This window comes from Podarcis muralis, chromosome 15, assembly GCF_964188315.1.
Source record: "Podarcis muralis chromosome 15, rPodMur119.hap1.1, whole genome shotgun sequence".
NCBI classification, from domain to species: Eukaryota; Metazoa; Chordata; class Lepidosauria; order Squamata; family Lacertidae; genus Podarcis; species Podarcis muralis.
The window spans coordinates 45,495,577-45,521,688 of record NC_135669.1 but is presented as its reverse complement, the minus strand read 5'-3'; the positions used below and the strand labels follow the sequence as shown (position 1 = coordinate 45,521,688).

The 26,112-nt window shown below is 48.6% G+C and overlaps 2 protein-coding genes across 23 annotated transcripts; one reads left to right on the top strand and one right to left on the bottom strand.

The window, feature by feature from the left end:
- Positions 1 to 996: 996 nt before the first annotated feature.
- LOC144325725 (uncharacterized) lies at positions 997 to 11,130 on the bottom strand. Of its 17 annotated transcripts, none has more exons than XM_077919904.1 (8): positions 10,475 to 10,565; positions 9,735 to 9,833; positions 9,095 to 9,212; positions 8,155 to 8,649; positions 7,828 to 7,909; positions 7,465 to 7,544; positions 6,816 to 6,942; positions 997 to 6,140 (listed from the first exon to the last, which is right to left on the bottom strand). In XM_077919904.1, exons 4-8 carry the CDS (start codon positions 8,500 to 8,502, stop codon positions 4,399 to 4,401), a joined length of 2,379 nt encoding a protein of 792 aa, XP_077776030.1. In that variant the 5' UTR covers positions 8,503 to 8,649; positions 9,095 to 9,212; positions 9,735 to 9,833; positions 10,475 to 10,565; the 3' UTR covers positions 997 to 4,398. The 17 variants fall into 17 exon arrangements, with proteins under 17 accessions (XP_077776030.1, XP_077776034.1, XP_077776029.1 ...); XM_077919908.1 differs by having other exon boundaries at positions 9,095 to 9,178; XM_077919903.1 differs by lacking the exon at positions 9,735 to 9,833 and having other exon boundaries at positions 10,475 to 11,130.
- A 396-nt stretch (positions 11,131 to 11,526) lies between these two features.
- On the top strand, positions 11,527 to 25,685 carry RAB34 (RAB34, member RAS oncogene family). 6 transcript variants are annotated; one of them, XM_077919918.1, is made up of 12 exons: positions 11,560 to 11,624; positions 13,192 to 13,250; positions 14,551 to 14,649; positions 15,976 to 16,067; positions 18,181 to 18,246; positions 19,273 to 19,374; positions 19,528 to 19,592; positions 21,015 to 21,066; positions 21,824 to 21,905; positions 22,566 to 22,656; positions 23,653 to 23,760; positions 24,874 to 25,685. In XM_077919918.1, exons 3-12 carry the CDS (start codon positions 14,596 to 14,598, stop codon positions 24,939 to 24,941), a joined length of 780 nt encoding a protein of 259 aa, XP_077776044.1. In that variant the 5' UTR covers positions 11,560 to 11,624; positions 13,192 to 13,250; positions 14,551 to 14,595; the 3' UTR covers positions 24,942 to 25,685. The 6 variants fall into 6 exon arrangements, with proteins under 6 accessions (XP_077776046.1, XP_077776044.1, XP_077776042.1 ...); XM_077919916.1 differs by lacking the exons at positions 11,560 to 11,624; positions 13,192 to 13,250 and adding exons at positions 11,658 to 12,269; positions 13,010 to 13,136 and having other exon boundaries at positions 24,807 to 24,898; XM_077919915.1 differs by lacking the exons at positions 11,560 to 11,624; positions 13,192 to 13,250 and adding exons at positions 11,659 to 12,269; positions 13,010 to 13,136.
- The last annotated feature ends 427 nt before the right edge of the window (positions 25,686 to 26,112 follow it).

The window sequence follows — 26,112 nt, the reverse complement described above, 5'->3', positions numbered from 1 at the left end:
AATAGCAGCCGTGAGCAAGGCAGGCGGCCAAGGCGGCTCTTAACATTTGCAAGATGGGAGAGGTGAGGAATGGTCAGGAAACTGTGACAGAAAGACAACAGAACTATGGGAATTGCTGGAATTGCTCATCTCAAGACCCCACTCACTTCTCCATTGACCAAAAAGGTATAAAAACCCCATATTCCAAAAAGTCAGTTGGCTCTTCCAGCTGCAACAGAGAAGAACTTACTCAGTGCTCCTAAGGAATCTGCTTCACCTAAGGACACCTAAGGACATCTGCTTCACCTAAGGACAGCTATGGACTTTCTCACCCCCTACATTTCTTGGCTTGATATTAATGTGAGTTTTCGGGCAAAACTGTCCCTTTCCGTAGGCTTTTGGGATTTTTCCGTTCTTTAGATCAAGGTGCGAATGTCTTGTAGGATCTGCTGCCTGCTTAAATTGTCATTTTGCTGCCTGAAGCAGCATTTATATATATTCTGTCACTTTCATTTCATATAATAAACCAATCTTTATATTTCCTCTGTGTAAAAACAGTTTTGGTCCAATTAATTTTTATTGCTTTTCAAAGTTTTCAACAAGTTAACATCAAATTAATACAAATTTAATAGATTTAAAAGCTGACTTCCCACCCAGCGTCCATGTTTCTCTTTCCTCTACTCACTGCTCAGTATAGCATACATTTCCTAATTTCATTTCAATACTTAAAATATTTTATCACTAATTTCTTCATTTCCCATTGACTGTACAGTAGTACATTGGTTCTCAAACTTAATCTGTTCTGGGAGGCCGTTTGACTCCTGAAACCATCCAAAAACCAAGATGCGGCTTCCAATTGGCTGCAGGAGCTTCCTGCACTCAAGTGGAAGCAATGTTGGACATTTGGCTTCTAAAAAACATTCGCAAAACAGAACACTTACTTCCGGATTTGCAGTGTTTGGGAGCCGATTTGTTCAACAACTAAGCTGTTCGGGAAACAAGATACCATTGTACACATTTCAATTCCTGCATAGACTTTTATTTTACTATAACATATTCCCAAAATATCAAATAGAGTTACTCTTCACTTTGTCAGCCCACAAAAATCACTGGTTATGCATCAATATCCCACAAATACAACTTATTTCTCCTGGCGTTTTGCATGTGCACATGTCTGACTGGTGATGGTAAAGAAGAAGTCCTCTTCAGCCGCAGCATTCCATTCCAGCTTCACACACACAAACAATCCACGGGATCTCCTGATTCTCACTGTTATATAGCAAAAGGGTCATTGGTGATATCATATTCCCAGGTTTCTGGTCTGTCCATGTTCTTGCCCTCCTTGCCTAATACCAGGTGGGAGGGGGAGTGAACATTATTGCCATGAAAATATATTTTAAAATTTTCTTAATCCTCTCCCCTATGCTCAGTTAGGTCCATACAAGCCATCTTCTATACTTCACAATTTCAGATTATTTCTTCTTTACCAGGTATATCCAATTTTATAATGTTACAACAGTTTGGGATTTAAACGCTGCTTCACACTCTCTCGCGCCAAATGCTCTGGTCCATTGTCTCTAAATCCAGCTTTACTCTAGTTTCTATTACATCTTTTTGTTCCATGAGCTTGTACAGGACAAGGACTAATTCCTTAAAAACATTTGTATTTAAATGACCCTTTCCTTCCCCTTTAGCCAGGCAGATTTTCACACACACCATCCAATAATTCATTTGCTTACAGGATCCATCAATTTTTAGCAAGCAAAGTTAATTTATATTTAAGGTCCGCTCTTCTTAAATTCTTACAATTCCATTGCTCAGCAGTTAGCTGCCAAAAATCCTTAAGAAGAAAATTATACGAAGAAACCATCCACCCTCCCATTTCCAATACCCCTCACAGCAGAAATTAGCATCTTACAAAGCCTTCAATTAACAGTCAAATAGTCTCCAGCAGCTTTGGTTAACATCATGTAGGCTAGGGCACCTCTTCACTTTAGTCCAATTGTCTGAAATCAAAGGAGGTTTACAGCAAACATGGTTGTTGATGGAGGCCTTCTTGAGAATGGAGTCACATCAAAAGACAGAACCCTGCCCCTCCTTTCTCAGTGAAGTTTTCCAACTCCGTCCAAGACCAAAGCAGACATTATAAGGTGTCTGCAAGTTTATGACACTCCCCAATTTCATCAGAAGGATTAAGGGGGATGCTAAACCAATATCTTCATCCAAGGACACACACCTGGGGCTTCGGAGAAGCTGGGAGAGCAAAATCCCGTGCTCCCTACTGGAAACAGAAGCCCTATGTAATAACTTCTTGTTGGTGTAGGGTTAAAGGCAAACACATATTCATAAAAGGATGCATGTTATGACTCTAGCAAAAGCTCCCTTCATTGTGTGTGAATACACGTGAGAGCTGGACATGCATGTTATTTCAGACACATGTAACTGTTCTAGTGGAGAATGTGGGCGGCAAGGGTGGCTTAAGGCATATTTAACCTCACATATGTTGGACTTTTAATGTTAAAGTCCAACATTTATTTTGACAATTAAAAGGTGTCCCTGTGTTACTCTTCCCATCCAGCTGTCCCTGGCAATGAAGCTCTTTGTGATAAGTGAGGCCATAGTTTCTAAACCATTTGCAAAGGGTAAATAAGTTTTAGCTCCAGAGAGTTTTAACTGATACATGCTTCCCTTTGGTTGGCAACTGTTAAAAATATATATTTGAAGGGTCATGCAAGCAAAGGTATAGGGCTTAAGACCAGAATTTGAATTTGGTTAATTGTTTCATGTGAGAATTTAGCCAGAATTTGAATTGTATGGTTGGGAGCTTGAAGCCAAAACCAATTTATCCAAGTCATTGGCAGTGACATCTGTGGGCCCTTAACTTTATGTAACACTCACACTCTTCACCTCCATGCAAAGCCTGGGACATTGTCTCTTTAAGGGGAATTTATTAGAACAGACTGGTTTTGCAAAATTCTTAGAATTTTGGTACTAATCCTGTGGAATCCCCTTCTATTCCTTGTTCTTTTAAGAACATTTAGTTCACTCTGTTTCTGTGGTGGCCTTGGAATGCTATCAGGCCAATAGCATTGCTTGGAAGCAACTGGAAACAAAACTACGCATTATAAATATGTTGAGTTAGAGGTATATCAAAAACACTTCTTCACTTGACTGTATTTATTGTGTGAAGTTTAATGCAGACAAATACAACTGTGAATAGATTGCCAGTAAGCAAGGGGTTAAGAACAGCAGTCTTTACATCTTAGAGAAGGCTACAAGGTTCAGATTGGTGTTGGTCCCTCTTCTCTCCAAGGGCAGGAGTAAAAAGGTCTATTTGTCTTTTACAAATTTTTCTTTCTGTTCCTTACCATGCTCTCAACCTGGAAGGATGTGTGGCTACTCTGCAGGCTCACATAAAGGATCTTCATCTTAACTTCTGTAATTTTTAATCTAAGATGTGCTGTGCCTTTGTTTATATTCATACTGATTTGAAGAACACTAGATTTATTATAGGTAAAACTTTTATGCTTACTTGAAAGCCTGATCTTATTATTAGTAAAAAGGGAAGAGACGGGGTAGCAAATCCCAAGTGCCCAGAAAGGATTCCTAATATAGGCTTCACAGCCTTTTATCCCTAAGGTATTGCTGTTCAAACTATTAAACTCTGCTGCAAGAGGCTTTAAGGTAAGAGTCAAACCTCGGGGATTTCAATGTAGGGCTCACAACTGTTTGTCAAACTGTTATTGTGTAAACACACGTTTACACAACTCCCCCCACATTTCTGGGGTTCTGAGTTTTGTAAGGCAATACTGATATTGACAGGAGGGAGGGTCAATTCAGTACACAACTAGATGGCACTGATTGAAGGCAACCTCATCAGTGTTGCCAAATCATGCATGACTCTCTCCCCAGGTGTGATGTGAAGAAGGTATTCCAACACCTTGGCCAATGATTTGCACCTCACAGATGTGGGCACGTAGTATGAAGAAATGGTAGATAATACAAACACCATAGCAATACTCACCCACCTACTAATTAAAGTTTCATATACAGTGGTGCCTCGCAAGACGAAATTAATTCGTTCCGTGAGGCTCTTCGTATAGCGGTTTTTTCGTCTTGCGAAGCAAGCCCATTGACAGCTTAACGGATTAGCGCTATTAGCGGTTTAGCAGCTTTTGGCAATCAGCTGTTAAGCGGCTTATCAGCGGATCAGCTGATAAGCGGCTTAGCGCTTAGGAAAAGGGGGGGGGACCCGAAGGAACTCGCAAGACTTTTTCGTCTTGCGAAGCAAGCCCATAGGGAAATTCGTTTTGCGAAGCGCCTCCAAAACGGAAAACCCTTTTGTCTAGCGGGTTTTCCGTCTTGCGAGGTGTTCGTCTTGCGGGGCACCACTGTATTTAAATTTGTAAACAGCAGCTGCTATGGTTTCTCCCCATTGGGAATTTGATGGGAAGTGAGGTTGTCACTGCCAGTGAAGCTCATTCCATATTTGAAGTACTGATATGGTCTCTCTCCACTGTGAACTCTTTGATGGGAAATGAGAGTGCGACTGTGTCTAAAGCTCTTTCCACATTCCAAGCACAGATATGGTTTCTCTCCACTGTGAGTTCTTTGATGGGTAGTGAGAGATGATCTCTGACGAAAGCTCTTTCCACACTCTTGGCACTGAAAAGGTTTCTCCCCGGTATGAATTCTTTGATGGGCCGTGAGAGTTGTTCTGTGACTGAAGCTCTTTCCACATTCCAAGCACTGATAGGGTTTCCCCCCTGTATGAATTATTTGATGGGAAGTGAGACTTTCCTTATGACTGAAACTCTTTCCACACTCTTGGCATTTAAATGGTTTCTCTCTTCTATGAGTTGTCTGATGGTAAGTGAGGGTGCTGCTGTGATTGAAGCTCTTTCCACATTCCAAACACTGATATGGTTTCTCCCCACTGTGAATTGTTTGATGGGAAGTGAGGGCGCTGCTCTGATGGAAGCTCTTCCCACATTGCAAGCACTGATATGGTTTCTCCATGCTGTGAGTTCTTTGATGGACAGTGAGATTGCTGCTGTAACGGAAGCTCTTTCCACATTCTAAGCATTGATATGGTTTCTCCCCGCTGTGAGTTCTTTGATGGGCCATGAAATTAGCTCTGTGACTGAAACTCTTTCCACATTCCATGCACTGATATGGTTTCTCTCCAGTATGAATTCTTTGATGGAAAGTGAGTGTTTCCTTTCGACTGAAACTCTTTCCACATTCCAAGCACTGATAGGGTTTCTCCTCGCTGTGTGTTCTTTGATGGGAAGCGAGACTTTCTTTCCGAGTGAAGCTCTTTCCACATTCCAAGCACTCATAAGGTTTCTCTCCTGTATGAATTCTTTGATGGGAAGTGAGATGGTTGCTCTTACTAAAGCTCTTTCCACACTCTTGGCATTCAAAGGGTTTCTCCCCAGTATGAATTCTTTGATGTAAAGTGAGTTTTCCCTTCTGACCAAAGCTCTTTCCACATTCCAAGCACTGATAGGGCTTCTTCCCGGTATGAATTACTTGATGTGTAGTGAGAGCGGTGCTGTGACGGAAACTCTTTCCACATTCCAAGCACTGATAGGGTTTCTCCCCGGTATGAATTCTTTGATGGGAAGTGAGAGCAGAGCTCTTACTTAAGCTCTTTCCACATTCCAAGCACTGATAGGGTTTCTCCCCAGTGTGAATTCTTTGATGGGAAGTGAGAGCGGTGCTGTGACGGAAGCTCTTGCCACATTCCAAGCACTGATAGGGTTTCTCTCCGGTATGAATTCTTTGATGGGAAGTGAAAGTTGCGCACTGAGTGAAGCTCTTTCCACATTCCAAGCACTGATAGGGTTTCTCCCCGGTATGAATTCTTTGATGTGAAGTGAGATTGCTGTTGTGACTGAAGCTCTTTCCACATTCCAAGCATTGATACGGTTTCTCCCCAGTGTGGACTCTGTGATGGGCTGTGAGAGTTCGTTTCCGACCAAAGCTTTTTCCACATTCTAAGCACTGATAGGATTTCTTCCCAATGGGATTTATTTGATGGGAAGTGGAATGAGAGCTCTGACGGAATCTCTCTCCACACTCCGAATATTTATGTGGCTTCTTCATTGTGTGGATTCTGCCATGGTCTCCCTTGATCATTTCTAATTTATCACCACCTACATTGAAGAGAAAAACAGATTAGAATCACAGGAAGAAATTGAGTCCCCAATTATTTAACAATGCTAACTGCTTGTGATAGAGGGAGACCTGACGAGAGTTCAGATGTGAGGTCTTCCTACAGAGTTCACTGCCTTTGTTGACTAGCATTTATGGACATATTTATGGGAACCTGGAATTTGAAAAGCCTGGCTCTTTTCTGGGTTGGATCTGACCCGATCATGGAATCTGCTTCATCTCAAAGATCAGTAAGTTCTCTGACCAACTGAAAATGGACAGCAGCAAAAACATAAAACGTGACAAAAGCTACTTCCATTTGTCTAACAATTCTGAAGCCTACATTTAAAAAGGACTGAGCAGTTCAGCCGAGCCTAACTTTCTTCTGTAATGTTTTATTTGCAGTTTAATGTAGGTTGTAAACCGCTTTGATTCCCCCCCTGAAAAATATAGAGTGATAGAGAAACAAAATGAATGATAATAATAGTAACAACTGGAGGAAGAATAATCACAGACCAACCAGTAGGCAGCCCTCCATTCAAGGTGAGCTGTGGGGATGTTAGAATCTCAGATGCTATAGCAGCCCTGTTGAGCTCCATCAAAATATTGGAGGTTTGTTACAAAGAGGTATGTATTGATTTTCAAAACAGATATTATGAACCAGCAGGGAGCCTTACCAAGTGAGTCCATGATCCCACGATTCTCCTCCATGACTTCCTTATGTAAAGCTCTCTGGTCAGAATCCAGCAATGCCCATTCCTCATCTGTGAAACAAACAGCGACATCTTCAAAGCACACTGGACCCTAAAAGAAGGAAAATGTCCTCCACTTAGACAGCATAAAGATGATCTACTACACATTGCTCTGTTGTTTTCTGCCTGTTGGTTACTGCGTTGTTTTAATGGGATTGTTTTGCTGCACATTTGCAGCAAACTCTTCAGGGGAAACTCCTAATGCCCTAAAGTGCACTTCAGGGGGTGAATGGGAACCTGGGAAGGGAGAGGATAGAGGGGGAAAGCCCTGCTGTGCAACTGATTGGGGTGGCTAGGTGAATCCTGACCACTCTTTTTATGGTTTGTCCACTCTTTAGGAACCTGTTTTAGCATTCAATTATAACTTTATAAAGAAAATGGAAATGACTGAGGGATAATGTAAGTGACATTCGGAAGCTGAGGTGAGGAAGCTGTTCCTTATTCTTAGTAAATAAACCTTCTCAAATGGCCTTTTTAGCCTTTGTTCAGGGCAGCTTTGACAGGAGCTTGGGCACAGAGGCACCTGGCTGCCCCACCTCTCGGCCTCTCTCCCCACAATGCTCCTTCCCACTACCTGATCTGGTTCCACAGCTGCCGCTTCCCCTCCGTTGCCATGGAAATATGGATGAGGTTTCACTGATGCCTTTCTGTCACCTGCGAGAGACAAAGGTAAGTGGGAAGCCAAGGGGGTCTGCTTCTCTCGGAGGTTAAGTAGTGCATCTCTAACTACATATGGGCCTTTGAAAAAGCCTCCCCTACTGAGTATGTTTGGATGTTTATACCCATTTCATATTTTAGTTGTGTAAATATACATTCCCCCCCCCCCGGGAGGTTCTTTGCCCCAAATGTCTTCCCCCAAAAGATTCAAATAACCCACTGCTATGTTTCAAAATCTACAGAATGTGACCCAACAGAGAAATAACTCATTCCTCCTTACCCAGGGGCCTCTCTCCGGTATCCAACAGAGTCCTCTCTGCTTCAGAGGAATCCATGCCCATTTCTGCAAACAGATAATTTCCCTGAAATCACAGAATGACAGAGTTGGACTCTAGTCCAACCCTCTGCAATGCAGGAACTTCAACAAGTATTCCAAACAGAGAACTGGGAGAAGAGTTAGAAAAGGAACGGCAGAGGCAAAAACATTAGGGGTATCAGATAGCATTCCATGGATGCTTTCCAAAAAAGATGAGCCATTGGTCGAGAATTTGAGGATACCCTACCTCATGTTCAGAGCACCTTGGGAGTATTCAGAGGAAAGTCTCACCTGCTGTTCTGCCTCCTTTCTCTCCGCTGCCTGACTCAGGAGGAAACCTTCGGCCAGGGCCACTGCCTGGGCACTGGTCTTCGCTCCACATTCCCTCACCCAGCTCTCCATCTCCGGTGGAAGGACAGCCAGGAACTGCTCCAAGATCACCAAGTCGAGCATCTCAGCTTTCGTGTGCCTTTCTGGCTTTAGCCATTGACAGTCAAAGTGGTAGAGTCGACTGCAAAATTCTCGGGGACCTTTGACCTCATGGTAGCAGAACTGCTGGCTCTGCACATCAGAGCAAAGGGTGTCTTCCTCACCCAGGATTTGCACAGAGTTTTCCCAGAATCCCCTGCTGCTCCCCATTAGGATGAAATTGCCTCTTCCTCCTCCAGGGTCAGCTGAGTCTTGCTCATCCACCTGTGCTCTCAAGAAACCTCCAAGGGATCAGAAAGAATCTGGTTTTTCTTCTGCCAAGTTCTGTCTGTCCAAATTAGAGGTGCTAGAAAAATCCTACAAAGCACAAACACATTGTTCTGTTATAAAATGGATACACTGTCAGAAGAAGAAAAAAATATTTCCTCAGCAAGCGTGGATGAGCCTTGCAAGGAATCAGGCCTGGACTATACCACGGCACTGACCTGAACTTTCTTTTCAAAGTTAAAAAGGAAGGAAGAAGAGAAGCCCCTATTTCTCCTAGTGCCTTCTCAGTAGCGGCACCCTCCCTGTGGAATGCCCTCCCTTCAGATGCCAAGGAGATAAAGAACTACATAGCTTTTAGAAGACATCTGAACTGAAGGCAGTCGTATATCCGGAAGTTTTTAATATTTGATGTTTTAATTTGTTTTTATATATGCTGTAAACCAGCCAGAGTGGCTGGGGAAACCCAGCCAGATGGACGAGGTATAAATAACAAACAACAACACTAGAAAAGTTACCATGCAAAATGTGCAGGCACCTTAAGGGATTTCTGTGAGATGAGTCAGCCTGGTTGCTCCTGCCTTTCGGTGTTTTCAGTCAATGAATGAAGTCAGAACTGCAACTGATGAATGAGGAATTTGGACTGTCATTTTTGTCTACAGGAGTAGAAATCATATATTGAACAGATGGAAAGCTCTTTAATCTGAGCAGGCTGAAAGCAAAGAGTAAGGTTACTGTAACTTTAGTCCTAGAGCTTCAATATGCTCATGACAACGTAGTGTGTGCACACTCAGAGGACGACCTCCAAACCATCCTAAATATCTTTGCAGAAGCTTACAAAAAGCTTGGCCTATCGTTCAACATCCAAAAATCCAAAGTGCTGCACCAACAAACTTAAAACAACCCCTCTGCAGCGCCACAAATCCAACTCGATGGTGTTATGTTGGGAAGTGTTAATCACTTCTCCTACCTGGACAGTTATCTTTCCACAAGGGCTGACATCGATGCCGAAATCCAGCATCGTCTGAGCTCTGCAAGTGCTGTATTCTCCCAATTGAAGTGCAGAGTGTTTGAGGACAGAGATATTTGCAGAGAAACCAAAATGCTAGTTTGGGGTGTGTATGGTTTCCCCCCCCCCCCACCAAAATGCTTGTTTACGAAGCTATAGTACTACCAACTTTACTGTATGCTTGTGAAACATGGAACACTTATAAATGCCATCTCCAACTTCTCTAAAGATTCCATCAACGGTGTCTTGGAAAATTTTTACACATCACCTGGGAAGACAAGTGAACTAATGTCAGTGTACTGGAAGAAGGAACAGTCACCAGTGTCAAAGCAATGATACTTCAACATCAACTTCGTTGGACTGGTCATGTTGTGCGGATGCCTAATTATCATCTTCCAATGCAACTACTCTATTCCGAACTTAAAAATGGAAAGTGTAATGCTGGTGGTCGACAAAAGAAGTTAAAGACTGTCTCAAGGCACATCTTTAAAAAGTAGTATAAACACCGACAACTGGGAAACACTGGCCTGTGAGCGCACCAGTTGGAGAACAGCCTTGACCAAAGGAGTATTGGACTTTGAAGAAAAACAAACTCGGGATGAAAGGGAGAAACGAGCTAAGAGGAAGGCACTTTTGGCAAACCCTCCCCGGAATCAACTCCCGCCCAGAAACCTCTGTCCCCACTGTGGAAGGACGGGTGGATCCAGAATTGTCCTCTGTTAAGAATGTGTTCATGGAAGGCAATCTTACTTGGCTACGAGGGATCGCTAAAGAAAAGAAGAAGACCCCATAGCCCCCCCCCCCCCTCCATGCACAAGCTAAACAGTCCCTCCACGCCGCCTCCGCCTGCAGCCCGGGGCTCTTAATTCTCCCCGATGCTCCGCAAGGGACAAGAGAGAGGAATCTCACCCGGTCCCAGAAGGCGCCAAGGACGCAGCTCTGCGAAAGAGGGAGACCGCAGCCCCTCTTCCCTGGCAGGAAGTGACGCAAAAGGAGGTTCCTTTGCCCGCCCCCGTCCCACCTTCATTTCCTGTCCTCGACAGGCGCCATTTCAGGAGAGACGGTGAGGGTGGGAAGAGGCGACGTGACGCCACAGCACCATCTTGAAAGAGGGCGGGAAGCCGGCGGAAACGCGAAGATCCTGGAAAAGGATGGGGCGGGGAGAGGAAAGGTGGCGGAAAGAGTGGGAGCATTTGCACATACACGTGTCCACAAAACACCCAGACTCCTGCAGGTGATTGCGGGTAATGCAACAGGAGCCCTTCTGCAAATGGCCTTTGCAGCGTAACTCAGTTAAATGGTAACAAAGTATCCAGATGCGCCTATTTACAGTGGATATTTTCACTTAGCCCTGTTTCTCTATGAATCCACCAAGTTCTTAGTTAAATATCACTATACTAACGTAAAATCGCGAGTGGGAATTGCAGGCGAAAAAGGACACGCCTGCGGAGACGAAAGCTCATACCAATAACTAACTTAGTTGGTCTCTAAGATGCTACTGGAAGGAATTTTTTGTATTATTTTATTTTGTTTTGTTTCGACTACGACAGACCAACACGGCTACCTACCTGTAACTAGAAATTGGGGGGGGGGGGGAGTTGTTCAGCAGGCGCCTGCCCGAAATCAAGAGGCAGGGAGTTCCAACGGGCAGGCGATGACCGGTCAGCTCTTCGTTGCTTAGGCGAAGAGGCAAACTCGATTGGATCGCTCGCTTCCCGCCCGTAAAGCGCAAGGGGAAGGGAGCCAAAGGGAAGAGCCGCCCTCGGCCCCGAGGGGCTTACAATCGGAAGGAGGGACAAGAGAAACGTCTTGCCAGGGGAACAGAGCTGAGCCGGAACCCCACGGGATCTCCGGTGGAGTCCTCGTGAGAAATCGCGCGAGCATCTGAGCGTGTGCAGAGTGCAAACCTCGCCTCCCTGGAGTCTCCCTGCGAAGGCGGCTTCTTCGCCCTCCATCGGCGCCTGCAGGGGGCTCCGCCCGCCTCCTCCGCCCCCGCCGGGCTCTGAGTCACTAATCGGGAACAGATGCCTCCGGCCAGAGCCTCGCCTGGCTGCGGAAGGTAAGGGGGCGCACGGAGGGGGTGGGGAGAAGCCAGAGAGGCGGGGGCGCTGGGCAAACCGCCGAGGCCGGGTGGGTAGGGGAGCCGAGCCCCGGGACCTATTTGCCCGCCCGGCCGTCGGCGAGGGCGCCCCTGAGGTTACGCAGAGCGCCTTGAGCGCAGGATAGGATGGATGACCAGGAGGAACAGGGATGTTGGTGGCCTCCGGGAGCCCCGGCACCTATTTTGCTCGCCCTGCCGTCGTCGAGGGCGCCTCTGAGGTTACGCAGAGCGCCTTGAGCAATGCAGGATGGGCGCAGAGGAGAGGAGAGGGTTGGCGGCGCTTGTTCTGTGGACGGCGAGGGCGCCTCTGAGACTACGCAGAGCGCCGGGATCGGTGCGGGATGACCAAGAGGAGAGTCTCCGTGAGTCCCCGCACCTCTTCCTTCCCCGGGACCAGATCCTCGGCGGGCTGCCCAGCCTCCGCCTGCGCCCGCCCCGTCTGGGCTGCAGGCGAACCTGGAAGGAGCGGGTGTCTCGCCATCCCGGGTCTCCTCCTCCTCCGCATCCCCTGGAATTTCCGGGGATCGGGTTACGCGACCCTCCTCCTCCTCCTCTCCGGCTGCAGACTTCCAGCGAGCGGGACCAGAGGCGACGGGGCGGGCGGTGAGTACCAGGCTCCCGGCTCCGCCATGCCTTCCTTGCCCGGGGCATTGCAAGCGCCCCCACCCTCTGCAAAAGGGCCCCCCCACCCTCTCCCTGTCTTCGCCACGTCTTGCCCGCATCCAGGAGAGGTGCTGAGGCCTGCCGGGATGTCTGCTCCCTCCCTGGCTTAGGAGAAGAGTTGAAAAACAACAGACGGCTTTGATTTGGGGGGCGGAGGGGGGAGAGAAGGGGAAGGGCTCCTGGGCAGAGCAGCTTTTCTGCATCCAGAAGGCACCCAGTGCAGTCCTGAAACTTTGGAGAGCCGCTGCTGCCCGTCAGAGACTCCTGAGCTAGGCAGGCCAATGTGTCTTGACTCAGTAGGGAGCATCTCATACGGCCACTTCTTCTGTGTCCCCATTTAAACCAGCCTTTAATCCAGAGCCAGGAAGACTAGAATCTTGGTTTATTTTTTAAAGGAGGGGCTATAGCTCAGTGGGAGAGCATCTGCTTTGCATGCAGAAGGTCCTGGATTCAAGTTCTGCCAGCATCGCCAGGTAGCATTCCTGTCAAAAACCTTGAGGAGCTGCTGCCGATCAGTGTAGACAGTATTGAGCCAGATGGACCAATGTATCTGACTCAGTAGGGAACATCCTATGATTTTTCCCCGCTCTCTCTCTCTCTCCTAATCTCCCTGCCTGGATCCAAACTCTCACAAGAGGTTTTTTTTTCTCTTTCTTATTTTGTAAAATTTGTACACACAGACTGGAAAACTTAGCGGCCTGCAGCAATTCCGTTGCACCCGCTTGCTGCCAGCCAGGACGCTTTCACCTGAGGCACTGTTTTGGGGGTGCACCCTGGATTGTTTTATGGGTGCCCTGTATGAATGAGGCAAGTGGGTGCAGCACCATAATTTATTAATCTTTATCGATTTATATTCCCCCAGGGAGCTCAAGGTGGTTGGCATAGCCCTCCCCATTTTAACCCTCACGATAACCCTGCAAGGTAAGCTGCGTGAAGGGATGGTGTCTGAGCCAAAGGTATCCCGTAAGATGGGGGGGGGTTGGCATTCAAATTAGATGCTCTGCAGCACTGACCCACAGCCCTTCCCAAACACCTGGAGGGCTCCAGGCCCCCCCCCTACAAATCTAGGATTCTATTGCTCCCACCGGAAGCCCCATATTTCTTTTGGAGGTCTTTTCAGGGCCCCAAAGTGGGTCCCTCAAACATCAAGTATCAGGTAACGCAGAATATTTGGGGAAGAGTTTTTCAGCGCTGGATAATGTGCATCTGGTCAGCCCCTGTGAGAACAGGATGCTAGACTAGACAAGCTCTTGGCCTGATCCAGCAACCTCTTCTTGTTGTTGTTTAGTCATTTAGTCGTGTCCGACTCTTCGTGACCCCCTGGACCAGAGCACGCCAGGCACTTCTGTCTTCCACTGCCTCCCACAGTTTGGTCAAACTCCTGCTGGTAGCTTCGAGAACACTGTCCCACCATCTCGTCCTCTGTCATCCCCTTCTCCTTGTGCCCTCCATCTGTCCCAACATCAGGGTGTTTTCCAGGGAGTCTTCTCTTCTCATGAGGTGGCCAAAATATTGGAGCCTCAGCTTCAGGATCTGTCCTTCCAGTGAGCACTCAGGGCTGATTTCCTTCAGAATGAAGAGGTTTGATCTTCTTGCAGTCCAGGGGACTCTCAAGAGTCTCCTCCAGCACCAGAATTCAAAAGCATCAATTCTTCAGCCCCTTCATGGACCACTGCCTTGCCGTGGCGAAGGGGCTTGAATAACTCAGAGAAGCTATGAGCTATGCCATGCAGAGCCACCCAAGATGGACAGGTCATAGTGGAGAGTTTAGACCAAACATGATCCACCTGGAGCAGGAACCGGCAAGCCACTCCAGTATCCCAGCCAAGAAAACTCCATGGACAAAGACAGCAACTTCTTATGGAGGTCTATTGTGATAGCAGAACCTCCATGCCCAGGGACAGTCTACCTCTGAATACCAGGCCTTGGGAACAACTGGAGAGTTGCTGCTTGTGGGCCTCCCTTTGGGGGCCCGGTCGGCCACTGTGAGAGCAGGATACTGGCCTGGAGGGGGCTGATCCAGCAGGCTCTGTTCTTATGTCATCACTTCTAGATTTATGATTTTTAAAAAGCAGGGAAATGACTGCAGTGAAAGGTCCCAGCGGCAAGGAGCTTACAGTCCCAAGTTTGAAACTGTCCTAAGGAGAAGGGCAAGGGGGTATGTGTGTGGCATGGACATCTGCGCTGCCCACTTTTCAGAAAATAAAATCTGTGCTTCCAGGTGGGAATATTGGACAGCTCTGCAGTCAAACCTCGAGTCCCGACGATGAATATCCTTGCCCCCGTCAGGCGGGACCGCGTCATTGCCGAACTGCCGCCGGTAAGGGGGCCAGGAGTCCTTGGAGGCAGGGGGCGGCGGGCAGAGCTCAGCAGCAACACTTATGGTGTCAGAATCTCACTTTTTAGCATCAGGATTGTTTTGTACCTGTGGCTCCGCCCCCTTTCCTCTGGCCCCGCCCACCACTGATCTTCGGCCCTCGGAAGGTTGCCAAGGAGACGGTGTGGCCCTTGATCTGAGAACGGTTCCCAAGTCCTGCTGGCATGCACATTTCTCGCCCCTCTTTCTGCAAGCAAAAGAGAACGGAGGCCAGGGATGGCTCAGCCATGGAGCCAAATTGGGGGTGCTGGAATATTGGGGTGCTTGCACCAGATTGGAGATTTTTGGTGGGGGCTGTATGTGTGTGCCTGGACAGAGAGTGGAGTGTGTGACCTGTATTTGGAGAGAAGGCCTTTTAAAGAATCATAGAGCTGTAGGGTTGGAAGGGACCCCACAGGGTCATCTAGCCCAACCCCAGTCCCCGTCCTCATGCAATATTCCCCGGATGTCCTGGGGGGAAACGATCTGGAGCCTTTTTCAACTGGCCCACCAGCTCAAATCAGGGGGAGGACAATAATGAAAAAAAATCAGTCTCCTGGCCTGGGTTGGACTAGATGACCGTAGGGTTCCCTTTGAGCTCTGGTAGGGAGAAGACGGTGGAGGGAACACCCTTTTAATTCCTCAAGAGCAGGGGTCCGCAAACTTTTTAAGCAGGGGGCCGATCCACTGTCGCTCAAACTATGTGGGGGGCCGGACTATATTTTGAAAAAGAAAATGAACGAATTCCTATGCCCCACAAATAACCCAGAGATGCATTTTAAATAAAAGCACACATTCTACTCATGTAAAAACACACTGATTCCCGGACCGTCCGGGGGCCAGATTGAGAATTCAATTGGGCCGGATCAGGCCCCTGGGTCTTAGTTTGCCTACCCATGCTCTTGGGCAGGCATAGGCAACCTTCGGCCCTCCAGCTGTTTTGGGACTACAACTCCCATCACCCCTAGCTAACAGGACCAGTGGTCAGGGATGATGGGAATTGTAGTCCAAAACATCTGGAGGGCCGAAGGTTGCCTATGCCTACTCAAGAGCATCAAAAACTTAGAGGGGTGTGTGGGTGTGTGTGGCTGCACAGGTGGCCTGGGAACTCAGCGGTTAGGGAAACTTTTCTTTAAAATGCACACAAACTTATTTGTTTCTTGTGGGTTTGTGCGTGTGGTGCTGGCGGGAGTCTTTGCATTGGAAGAGCTGTTTGGGGCGCTGCAAGGAGCATACAAAGTGGGGGGTGGCAGTGCCGTAACTCCCCCCATTCCTCATTTTCCTTCCCAGTGCTTCACCAAAGGGGCCGCGCTCCATTCCAGGAGCGCCTTTCACCCCAAAGTGGTTGGGATGTGCCAGTCCCAGAGGACGGGGACCGTGGGGTGAGTATTTAACGCCAGAACATGAGAACACTGAACAAAGCTCAAGGTCGGAAGATTGGGGGTGGATAAAAGGAAGTCCTCCTTCACGCCGTGTGGAGTTAAACTGTGGAAGTCCCTGCCACTTGGATGGCTTCACAGAGGTTTGGACAAATTCCTGGAGGAGGTGAGGGCTATCGAGGGCTCCTTGCCAGGATGAGTTTGCTCTGCCTCCACAGTCGGAAGCAGTCAATGCTTCTGAATACTAGTTGCTGAAAAAGAGGGGGGTCTTGTGTTCGAATCCTGATGCTGGGTTTCCCTTTGGGGCATCTGGTTGGCCGCTGTGAGAGCAGGAGGCTGAACTAGACGGACCACTGGGCCTGATCCAGCAGCCAGGTCCTTATTATGTTCTTATTTACGGAGACCCTTGTCTCCACCGTTAAAGACCATCGCCCATGACCTTCTAGAGGCCGGATCCACAGATCAGTTAGGGGCACAGAAGTCTATTCCTTTTATCTCTCCTGAATCTCCTGCACAGAATCCTGGAAGGAGGGACTGAAAGGCCCATCTAGTCCAACCCTCAGAATGCAAACATCACAGCTGATTTCTCAGCATTTCCCTGCAAATTCCTCCTTCTGTACACATGTAGTTTTGTCTAACATGAATATTTTTGCACAGCGGTATCCCCGAATAGAATGCAGCCTTGTATGTTATTTTTCCCTGATGCCTGCATTCCTGCTTGGCAGGGGGTTGGACTCGATGGCCCTTGTGGTCTCTTCCAACTCTATGATTCTATATGCACCTTTTGCATCCTTGCACACTTCACTTGTCTGGAGAACTGCACTGCAAAATCCATGGAAAATGTGAATTTCTAAGGACAGCTGCGTCCTCCTCTCTCTTCCTGGATGCAAGAGCCTCGGCATTCAGCTGTGACACTGCTTCTCTGAGTTCCGCTATCTGCTGTTCAGCCGTCATGTCGGCTGCCGTTCGTGAGCTCGCTAGTAGGCACCTGCTTCTCTCCTCTCCTCGAGGCTGTAGATGCCCACAATTGAGAGACGGAGCTTACTGTCAGGGTTGCTTCCAGATCCCAGCTCACAGAGGATCACGCTAGCCAACGGTCATTAAGTAAAAGTCTTTATTGAGTTACAGTTTCCATTCTCAAGCTGCTGCGTGCAACTCTACGTCTAGTAGCTAGACCGGCGAAGCTCCGTCTGAATCTCCGCCCCTCGTACACCAACTTAATATCCTAGCCCTGCTCCACCTTTTCCGCCTGACTGTTCTTCTCTGGGTCCCTCTGCCCCCCTGGGTCTCTTCCTTCCGGGATTCTTCTGACGCTGACCCCCCGGACCCTCCTGTCTCCTTGCGCCGGGCTTTAGGACCCGGCTCCCTTTCCGGGCTGCCTACTGCGTCGCCTTCCTGTGCATTTGAACTTGGCGCGCGCGCCCAACCTTCCACCTTCCGTCTAACCGTCTCTTCGCTCCCAGATGGAGGTGTGGCCACTCCTGACTCGTGCCCTCCCTCCTGTTGTGAGCTGCCAGCGCTTGCCCCCTGGCTCCCTTCCTCTTCTCTGTTCTCTGGCGGTGACGCTGGTCCCGATCTCCAACTGCTCTCCTCTGAGTCCCCTCTGGCTCTATCTTCCTGGGGTGCCCCCCTAAACTCCCCCCTTGCCCTGGCCACTGGTGCTCCTTTCTGTGAATCCTCCGATTCACTGGAAAGGCTCGGAGATCTCGGGTCGTCGTCATCGCTCATCTTTTCTTCTGCCTCCTCCCCTTCGCTCTCTGTTTCCTCCCTTGCCCTTGCCTCTGCTCCTGAACCCCTGACAGCTGTGTTTTGCTTCACGTATTGTTTCAGAAACTGCAAGTCAGTTTGTCTTTAAATGTGCAAGTCTCTTTCGCTATAGCATGACGAGAGAAGGAGAAAGACTTCTCTATCCGATTTTTGCCACCCCAGGGGTAATTTTACCCATCTCTATCATACTCCACCCCTTTTATCTCCCATCAGTCACCCTTTATCTTAGCTTAGATAAAAGCCCCCTGGCATTATGAACAGTTCCTATTAGGGGAGTCTCTCCAGGCCCCCAATAATTCCAGCTACCTTTTCCCTAGACATTAACTCAGCCTTTCCCCCTTCTCAACAGGTTTAAAATTTCCAAGATCATCGTAGTCGGTGACCTCTCTGTGGGGAAGACCTGCTTGATCAACCGGTAACTATGGGGGAATACCCGGGCGGATCGGGGCCCAGGTCTTGGAGAATCCTGGGAATTGCTCAGGGTGCAGGGAACTGTAGCTCATGGAGTTCAGCACCCTGAATGAACGGCAATCCCCAGGGGGCCCCACGGCTGTTTAGAGTGCTTTAAATGTAAAGTGTGGATTTGACCCCCAAGTCCTTTTATGGCAGGATGACGAACCTGTGACTTTTGGCTGTCGGTACTCCCCACACGCCAACTGTCCTTGGGTGTTTTTGCCTGGCTGCAAATGTCTCTCTGAACTGTGCAAAGGGATGCCTGCTAGAGGGTTGCTGTTTTTCATGGGGGGGGGGGACAGAGGATCACCCCCTCAATTTGCCAATGGACCTTTAAAGCCCTTTGTGGCTTAGGGCCCTTGTATCTACAGGACCGCCTCTCCTGGTCTGCCCACAGAGGACCTTAAGGTCCATGAATAACCATAGTTTAGAGGTCCCAGACTATCCTCCACCAGGGCCAGGGCCTTCTCAGTGATGGCTCTGACCTGGTGGAATGCTCTGTCCCATGAGACCAGGGACCTGCAGGATTTAACCTCCTTCTGCAGGGCCTGTAAGACAGAGCTATTCTGCCTGGCCTTTAATTTGAATTCAGCCTGATCTTTTATTTCCCTTCTCTTCCCTCCCCCTCCCCTTTTATGAAGATCACCCGCTCTGAGACCCCACAGCTAATTCTCCCCTGGCCTCCTCACTGGCCCAAGTAGGACCAATTCAGCCAGCTAGCCCTGGGGATTATCTAAGGCTTATTTCCCCTAAATTGATTTTTGAATTTTATTGTTATTCATGTTTTTATACTGTATTTTATGCTGCTTTTATAATTGTTTTAAATTTGTTGTTAGCTGCCCTGAACCCGGTTTTTGAACCGGGAAGGGCGGGGTATAAATAAAAAATTATTATTATTATTAATCTTGAGCAGGAAGAGGCTGATGCAGAAGCCAACCCTCTCCTCCCTGACACCTCTCTCTCTCTCTCTCTCTTTCCTTATCCTCAGCTTTTGCAAAGACACTTTCGACAAGAACTACAAAGCCACCATTGGGGTGGACTTTGAGATGGAGCGGTTTGAGGTGCTGGGAGTGCCCTTCAGCCTGCAGCTGTGAGTACCTGCAGCCCATCCACCCAACCTGTCCGTCCTTCGGGGGGACCCCTCCCTTGGCCCCTTTCCTCAGTCATCCCCGCTAGGCAGATAAGCGCTGCTCTGGAGCTCTGCGGCACCTGCAGCCTAATGCCTTCCTTGCCTCCCTGCCAGGTGGGACACGGCTGGCCAGGAACGCTTCAAATGCATTGCCTCCACCTACTACCGTGGAGCTCAAGGTGAGACAATGCGATTATCAGGGGTTGGAGGGTCTGTCTGTCTGTCTGTCTGTCTGTGTCTCTCTTTGCAGCAGATAGCTCCCTGGAACACAGCTAGCAGGTGGGCAAGCAACCTTGAGGACTAGCTCCTTATGGGGGCTGTTAGGATATAGTTCTGTTCCACCTTAAAAGGTCTATGACTGTTGTGTGTCACATGCCTGTTTACATTTCCAGCACAGACTGCAGGGAACTTCGTTTGTATATTGCTTTTGCTATTACTGTTTTGTTGGACACGAAGGGAAGCAGACATGTTTTTCCTTTGTTCCTGAACTATGCTGAATAAACACCTGTAAATAATGCTTACACACGTCTCTGTCTGCCACTTCCGTTATGAGGATTTGAAAGGGAAAAACTGGGTTCCTCTTGGCGTTCTGCGTGGGTGGTGAAAAACTGCAGAAAGGAACCCTCTTTTGTGACCTCTGGGGTCCCACCCATGTGGGAAGTCGGTGTGTGCCAATGAATATTTCTTGTTACTTGGTTGTGCTTGGGCAGGGGCGAACGAAACGAATACGTTGTGACACCCGGGGCAGGGCATCGCTATGTAGGGCGCACGTGCGGTGTTGCTACGTACGACGCATGCACCGTACATAGCGATGCCGCATATGTGCTGTACATAGCGGTTTGCCGGCGGCGCTGCTCCAGCGCTGTACAGATGGTGCTGGGATCTTCTGCTCAAGTGGCGCCAGTGGAAAACCGCTATGTGCAGTGCATGTGCAGCGTCATTATCTACAGCGCATGTATTCGACGTCGCACATGCGCTGTACATAGTGGCTTGGTGGCGGCAGCAGGATCCTCTGCTCGCGGCTGCAAAGAAACAGTTTCTATCCAAATGCGATTTTGGTTTTAAATGCAGTGTAAGGTAATCTCTATGGAAGTATATTGTATTTAATTATGGGGTGTCAGAGTTTTAAGGGGGCTAACCAGGCTGGGATAGCTGGGATAGCAGGCTTGTTGGTTTTTGAATGTCTGATGTAGATTTTTTCGATTTCGTTGTTCCGTATGGGACAATGACAATAAAGATTATCGTATCGTAGATTATCGTATTGTATCCTCCACATGCGGCTGTGGCAGAGCGATGGCTGCTCACGCCGCCGCGAGCCCCCACGGAGTGCCTTCTTATCACCCCCCCCCAACATGGCATGTGGGGCGCACCGCCCCCCCATTGTGACGCCACTATGCTTGGGGGCTTACCTTTGGGGCATGTGGCTGAAAGTCCCCCATCCAGCATTTCCCAGAATTTACCATCTCAAGAACATCTAAGCCCTCCCTTTCCTCCAGACGTTCAACTGTCTAATTTTCTGGGGGGGGGGGAGGGGACTTAGAAAGCGGTCCCCTTTTCTCCTCCGTGACCTCAACTCTGCAACTCTCTCCACCTCTCCGCAGCCATCATCATAGTCTTTGACCTGAACGACGTGGCATCCCTGGGCCACACCAGGTGAGTTACCTGTCGAGTTCGCCGTCCCCAGCTGGCGTCAAAGCTGTGCTGTCAACAGGGTGTGTGTGTATGGCTGTGAGTTGTGCTGGATCGAGCCCCTGACTCAACATTGATTCCAGAACCAAATTGCACCCGTGTGACCCTACTGCGATTCCTGCATTGCGGGGGGCTCCCTCACACCTCTGTGTGCAACGTCAAGAGATTAAAACAACCCCCTTCATTTTGGTACCTTTGACGCTTTGTGGGGAGGCCAGGGCCCCTCTCGGCCTCTGTCCTCCCTCGCAAGGTTGCTGTGAGGATAAAACAGGGAGGAGCAGAACTCTGCACGCCCCCTGGAGCTCCTTGGATATCAACGTGATAGAAAGATACTACACCTGATCTTAGGCAAAAGGCCGAGAAGCGAGAGTGAGAGCTCGTAGATTTTCTTTTACTGGGGAATGATCAGGAGCTCACCAAGTTAGTGGCTAAATATCTCTATTTGGTTTTTTGTTGTCAAAATACACTGCAGACGTCTGATCTCCCTGGAGACCAAGAGATGTGACGATAGACTGCTCTGCCTCCTTTCTTTTAGCAAATGTTTTGTGCCACTGGGGAAGTGGTAATTCTGTATTGATTTGTTTTGGATGTTGTATGTGATGCCAATAAAAGGTTTGATGATGATGATGATAGATAGATAGATAGATAGATAAGGAAATAAATAATAGTAGCAGTGATAAATTCCACTCCTGGATTTCTCTCTCTGCCCAATCTGTTCCAGGCAGTGGCTGGCTGATGCCCTGAAGGAGAATGACCCTTCTAGCGCCATTCTCTTCCTCGTCGGCACCAAGAAGGATCTCAGCGTAAGTTGGGGAGAAAAAGAGAGAGGGAGACAGAGGGTGGGCTGTATCCTGCCTGCCCCACCTCCCTGCAGGACCTTCTGCCTTGTTCAGAAGGCATCTCCTGCGAACTCTGTTCAGGGCTCATTCATTGAAGCAAAGCCCTCCCTCCTCCAACCAGGATCGTTTGCATGGCACGGGGTTGGGCTGGATGACCCCTGGAGGCCCCTTCCACAATTCCACAATGCCCTGGGGGATGAGGCTACTGATTCATGGAGGTTCTTCATGAGGGCTTACAGGGAACAGGCAGAGCCAAAACTCCTTCTACCTGCCCCCCGACTTGCCACTCCCCCGCTTTGCTTCCAGGGTGATCCTGGCAACTTGATCGAAACCTGGATCCCGTTGGATCAGCCCAGTTCAGGATCCAGCCAAATCCAGCCCGGTTATTTATCATTAAGGGGGCAAGGAAAGAGGACACTTCCACAAACCTTATACTCTCTCAGCCACAGCGCCGTCTTTGTGATTGGTGCTTCGCAAGGGGGTAGCTCTCTGCCCCAAGCAGCTTCCAATCTGAAACTCACCCTGGAGGGAAGCGGAGGCAGGGAAGAAGTGCTTCTAGCTGGGTTCCTGGAGCTCCTGCCGCTGTCCTTCCTTCCTCCTGAGCCCTTCCCTTCCCTCTCACAGTCTCCGGCGCAGTACAGCCTCATCGAGAGGGAAGCTCTCAAGGTGGCCAAGGAAATGGAGGCTGAATATTGGGCTGTCTCCTCGCTCACAGGTAAGTTTCTCTTTTGCACAGCTACTCTGTTCTCAGATGAAATGCTTCCGAGTACCTGTGGCTGGAGGCTGCAGGAGGGGAGAGTTGCCCTTGTGCTCGAATAAAACATAATAAAACATAATAAACCTCCTCCTTCGTGTGCCTCCTCCTCAAGCGGTTCGGAGGGTGGCAACACAAGAACGGGGCCTTCTTTGCACTGGCTCCCCGACTGTGGAATGCTCTCCCCAGGGAAGTTCGCCTGGCACCTTCATTATATAGTCATACCTCAGATTACAGACGCTTCAGGTTCCAATTTTTTGGGGTGTGGACCGCTGAAACCCGAAAGTACCAGAATGGGTTACTTCCAGGTTTCGGCGGTCGCGCATGCACAGAAGTGCTAAACCATGCTTTGTGCATGCACAGAAGCGCCAATTTGCAACCGGCGCATGCACAGATGCACCGCTGCGGGTTGCGAACATGCATCCCACACGGATCACGTTCACGACCCGAGCATCCACTGTACACCTTTAGTTGCCAGGAAAAAAGTTCCTTTTTAACCAGGCCTTTCGTTGATCTGATTGACATCCTATACCCTTTTAAAATGTGGCTCTTTTGCAGGGCGGTGTTTTTGTTTGGATTTTATATATTGTGATTTTTTTCTGTGAACCGCCTGAGACCTCCAGGTTTAGGGTGGTATATAAATTCAATAAATAATAATAATAATAATTAAAAACAAAACACCTGGCTGGCCCATGTGAGAACAGGAGGCTGGACTAGATGGGCCACAGGCCTGATCCATCAGGAGGGTCTTCCTACTGGCAAATTCGGGACAGCTAAAAGAGTATATTTCTGAATGCAGTGTCTGGTTAACCTGCGGAACTCACTTCCACAGGAGACAACGATGGCCACTAACTTAACGGGCTTTAAAAGAGGATTAGGCAAATTTATGGAGGAGGAGAGGGCGGTCTATGGTATTTAAGGAAACGGTATCACCCCCCGCACCCCTCCTTCCCACAGGTGAGAATGTGCGGGAATTCTTTTTCCGGGTTGCAGCGCTGACCTTCGAGGGCAGCGTGATGGCGGAGCTGGAGAGGAGCAGCGCAAGAAGGATTGGCGACGTCGTGCGTAAGTGTGCCCCTCGCCACATGTGTCCAGCTGGCCCCATAGCGGGCGGGAACTTCAAACAGCCCCCAGTTTCCACAGAGGCAGCCCCACTTCTGCCCCAGAACCAGCAAAAGTTCTGCAAGCAGAGCAGATCTCGACCAACTGTTGCAAAAGCCTTGCACTGCCCGTCTTGTTTTCGTTCCCTGCGTTTTAATAGATTGGTTCGTTCTCTTTTTGCATTTTGTCTGCCTTGCTTTAATTTGTCTGAGCTGCCTTAAGCCGCAGTCCAGGGGAAAAGATAGGATACAAATAAATCTAATGATAATTTATTATTGCAAAAATTTACTGTGCTGAAATATGATTTGTAGAGGTCTTCTGCTGTGCTTTTTTTGGTTCACTGAAGTTATTCTCTTTTTAGAGCTGCTGTGCTGTGCTGCTGCTGCTGTTTTTTAATCTTTGAGGGCTCCGTGCTATAAAGCAGTTTCTAAGCTTGTTAAATAATCATGTTTTAATTTTTAGAGTATTTCTTTATATCCTGCTTTTTCCCAAGGCAGCTTACAGAAAGCAAAACTACGCAGACAGGATATAAAAAACTGAAAAGATCTATAAGCTAATCATTAAGATAACAATAGCAATACCTCTCAAGTCCCCTCTCTGGCACGGCCCACCATGTTTCTCCCTGCATCTTCATAAGGACTAGAAACTTGCTTGCTTCATAGAGACTGAGGATTCTTGGGAAGCTTCCCTGTTTTGTGGTATCTCAATAAACACACAGCTCTGCTGATGGATGGTGACAGGCAGAGTTTAGCCAATGAGAATGGGATGGGGGGTGGGCTCCGTGTCGCCAAGCTTACGGCTGCCTCTTCCCCGCGATCCACAGTTCTGCAAGCCAAGCAAATTTGCGTGATTTGCCACAAAGTTTATTTGCACCGCACATCGGCAGGTATTTATTTATTTTTTATTAAATAATTGGTAAAGATGGGTTAGTTTTCAGGGTTTGTTGCAAAGCTTAGAGCTTGTGCATTTGTTTTGTTTTTATCCTGCACATTTTGCCTGTACCTTCACAGGGACTAGAAACTTGTTTTGCTCGTAGAGGCTAAGGTTTTCCAGGATTTTTCGCTCTGCCTCTTTCAGGGATCCACAGCGACGAGCGGGACCTTTACCTGACCGAGAAGCGTCGGAGAGCGAAATGTTGCCAGTGACACAAGTTGGGGGAAGGAATTTCACCAGCCTGAACATTTGCACTGAACTTATTTCTATACCAAAGAAAAGTGTTGCTGTTTTTTAATGATTTTTTTTTTAAAAGAAAAGAACAGATTGCCTCATATATAGGACCATCGCAAGCTGCTTTGTACTAAGTCGAGCCATCGCTCCATCTAGCTCAGTATTGTCTGCACTGGCCGGCAGCAGTGGCTCTCCGGGATTTGAAGCAGAAGACCTCCCCGGCCCCACCTGGGCTTGCTGCCGCGGACTGAGCCTGGGATCGTTTTCCATGCAGAAAGCAGGTGCTCTAACCACTGAGCAGTATGTCATTCCTGCATTGGAATGGGTTAGACTAGATGACTCTTGGAGCTCCCTTCCAACTCTACAATTGATCCTCTTCCCTGGGTGAAGCTGGTCTGTTTTTCTGCCCCCAGAGCTCTCCCACCCCCAAATATTTCTGCCCTCTTGGCTTCTTGTGGGGCAGCCCCGGAATAGAATAATCAGACGTTTCTACATTCATTTCTACATTCCATGGGTTCCTTCGCCACAACCGTTTCCTGTTGGTGACATCAATTCCTGTGCCAGGACATGTAAGATAGTGCCCTGGTTCTGGTGTCATGGGACATGTCCCATTCCATTGGGCACAAAGACCCCCCTTGTCCCCCCCCAAAAAAGCACCTCTGGTCTCCCGGTACGAAACGCATTTGGTCATAATAAAAGTTGAAATGTTGTGCTTTTTGTAACTGTTGCCTTGAATGTGCGTTGATGGGGTTGGCCAGCAGCGGGGTGTCATTTCAGCCTGGGGGGGCACATTACCTTCTGGGGGACTTTCTGGGGGCCAAGGGCAGGCCCTGAGGCAAAGAGTGTTTGGGCCCCAAGGAATGTGATGGAGTCTCACAGCGGCCAAATGCCCCCTAGGAACCTACCAATCAAGATAGACTACCTCTAAACCTGGAGGTTCCTTAGGGATGTCAGCGGAGTCCGCTGGATCAGGCCAGGGGCCCATCTAGCCCAGCATCCTGTTCCCACAGTGGCCAACCAGATGCCTCAAAGGGAAACCAACAAGCGAGATTCGAACCCAAGAGCAGCACTCTCCCCTCCCCTGGTTTCAGAAGAATTGCTGCCTCCGGTAGCCATCAAAAGCCCTCTCCTCCTCCATGAATTTGTCCA

What these genes read in the sequence shown, in the direction of transcription:
- RAB34 (XM_077919915.1), top strand. Translation starts at nt 11,914, where the DNA reads ATGGGCGCAGAGGAGAGGAGAGGGTTGGCGGCGCTTGTTCTGTGGACG. An exon ending in GTGCCCTTCAGCCTGCAGCT is followed by an intron (nt 19,375 to 19,527) that starts GTGAGTACCTGC and finishes CCTCCCTGCCAG; the next exon opens with GTGGGACACGGCTGGCCAGG. An exon ending in AAGGATTGGCGACGTCGTGC is followed by an intron (nt 23,761 to 24,873) that starts GTAAGTGTGCCC and finishes TGCCTCTTTCAG; the next exon opens with GGATCCACAGCGACGAGCGG.
- LOC144325725 (XM_077919903.1), bottom strand. Translation starts at nt 8,502, where the DNA reads ATGGGGAGCAGCAGGGGATTCTGGGAAAACTCTGTGCAAATCCTGGGT. An exon ending in TACCGGAGAGAGGCCCCTGG is followed by an intron (nt 7,545 to 7,827) that starts GTAAGGAGGAAT and finishes TGTCTCTCGCAG; the next exon opens with GTGACAGAAAGGCATCAGTG. An exon ending in TGGGATCATGGACTCACTTG is followed by an intron (nt 6,141 to 6,815) that starts GTAAGGCTCCCT and finishes TCTTCAATGTAG; the next exon opens with GTGGTGATAAATTAGAAATG.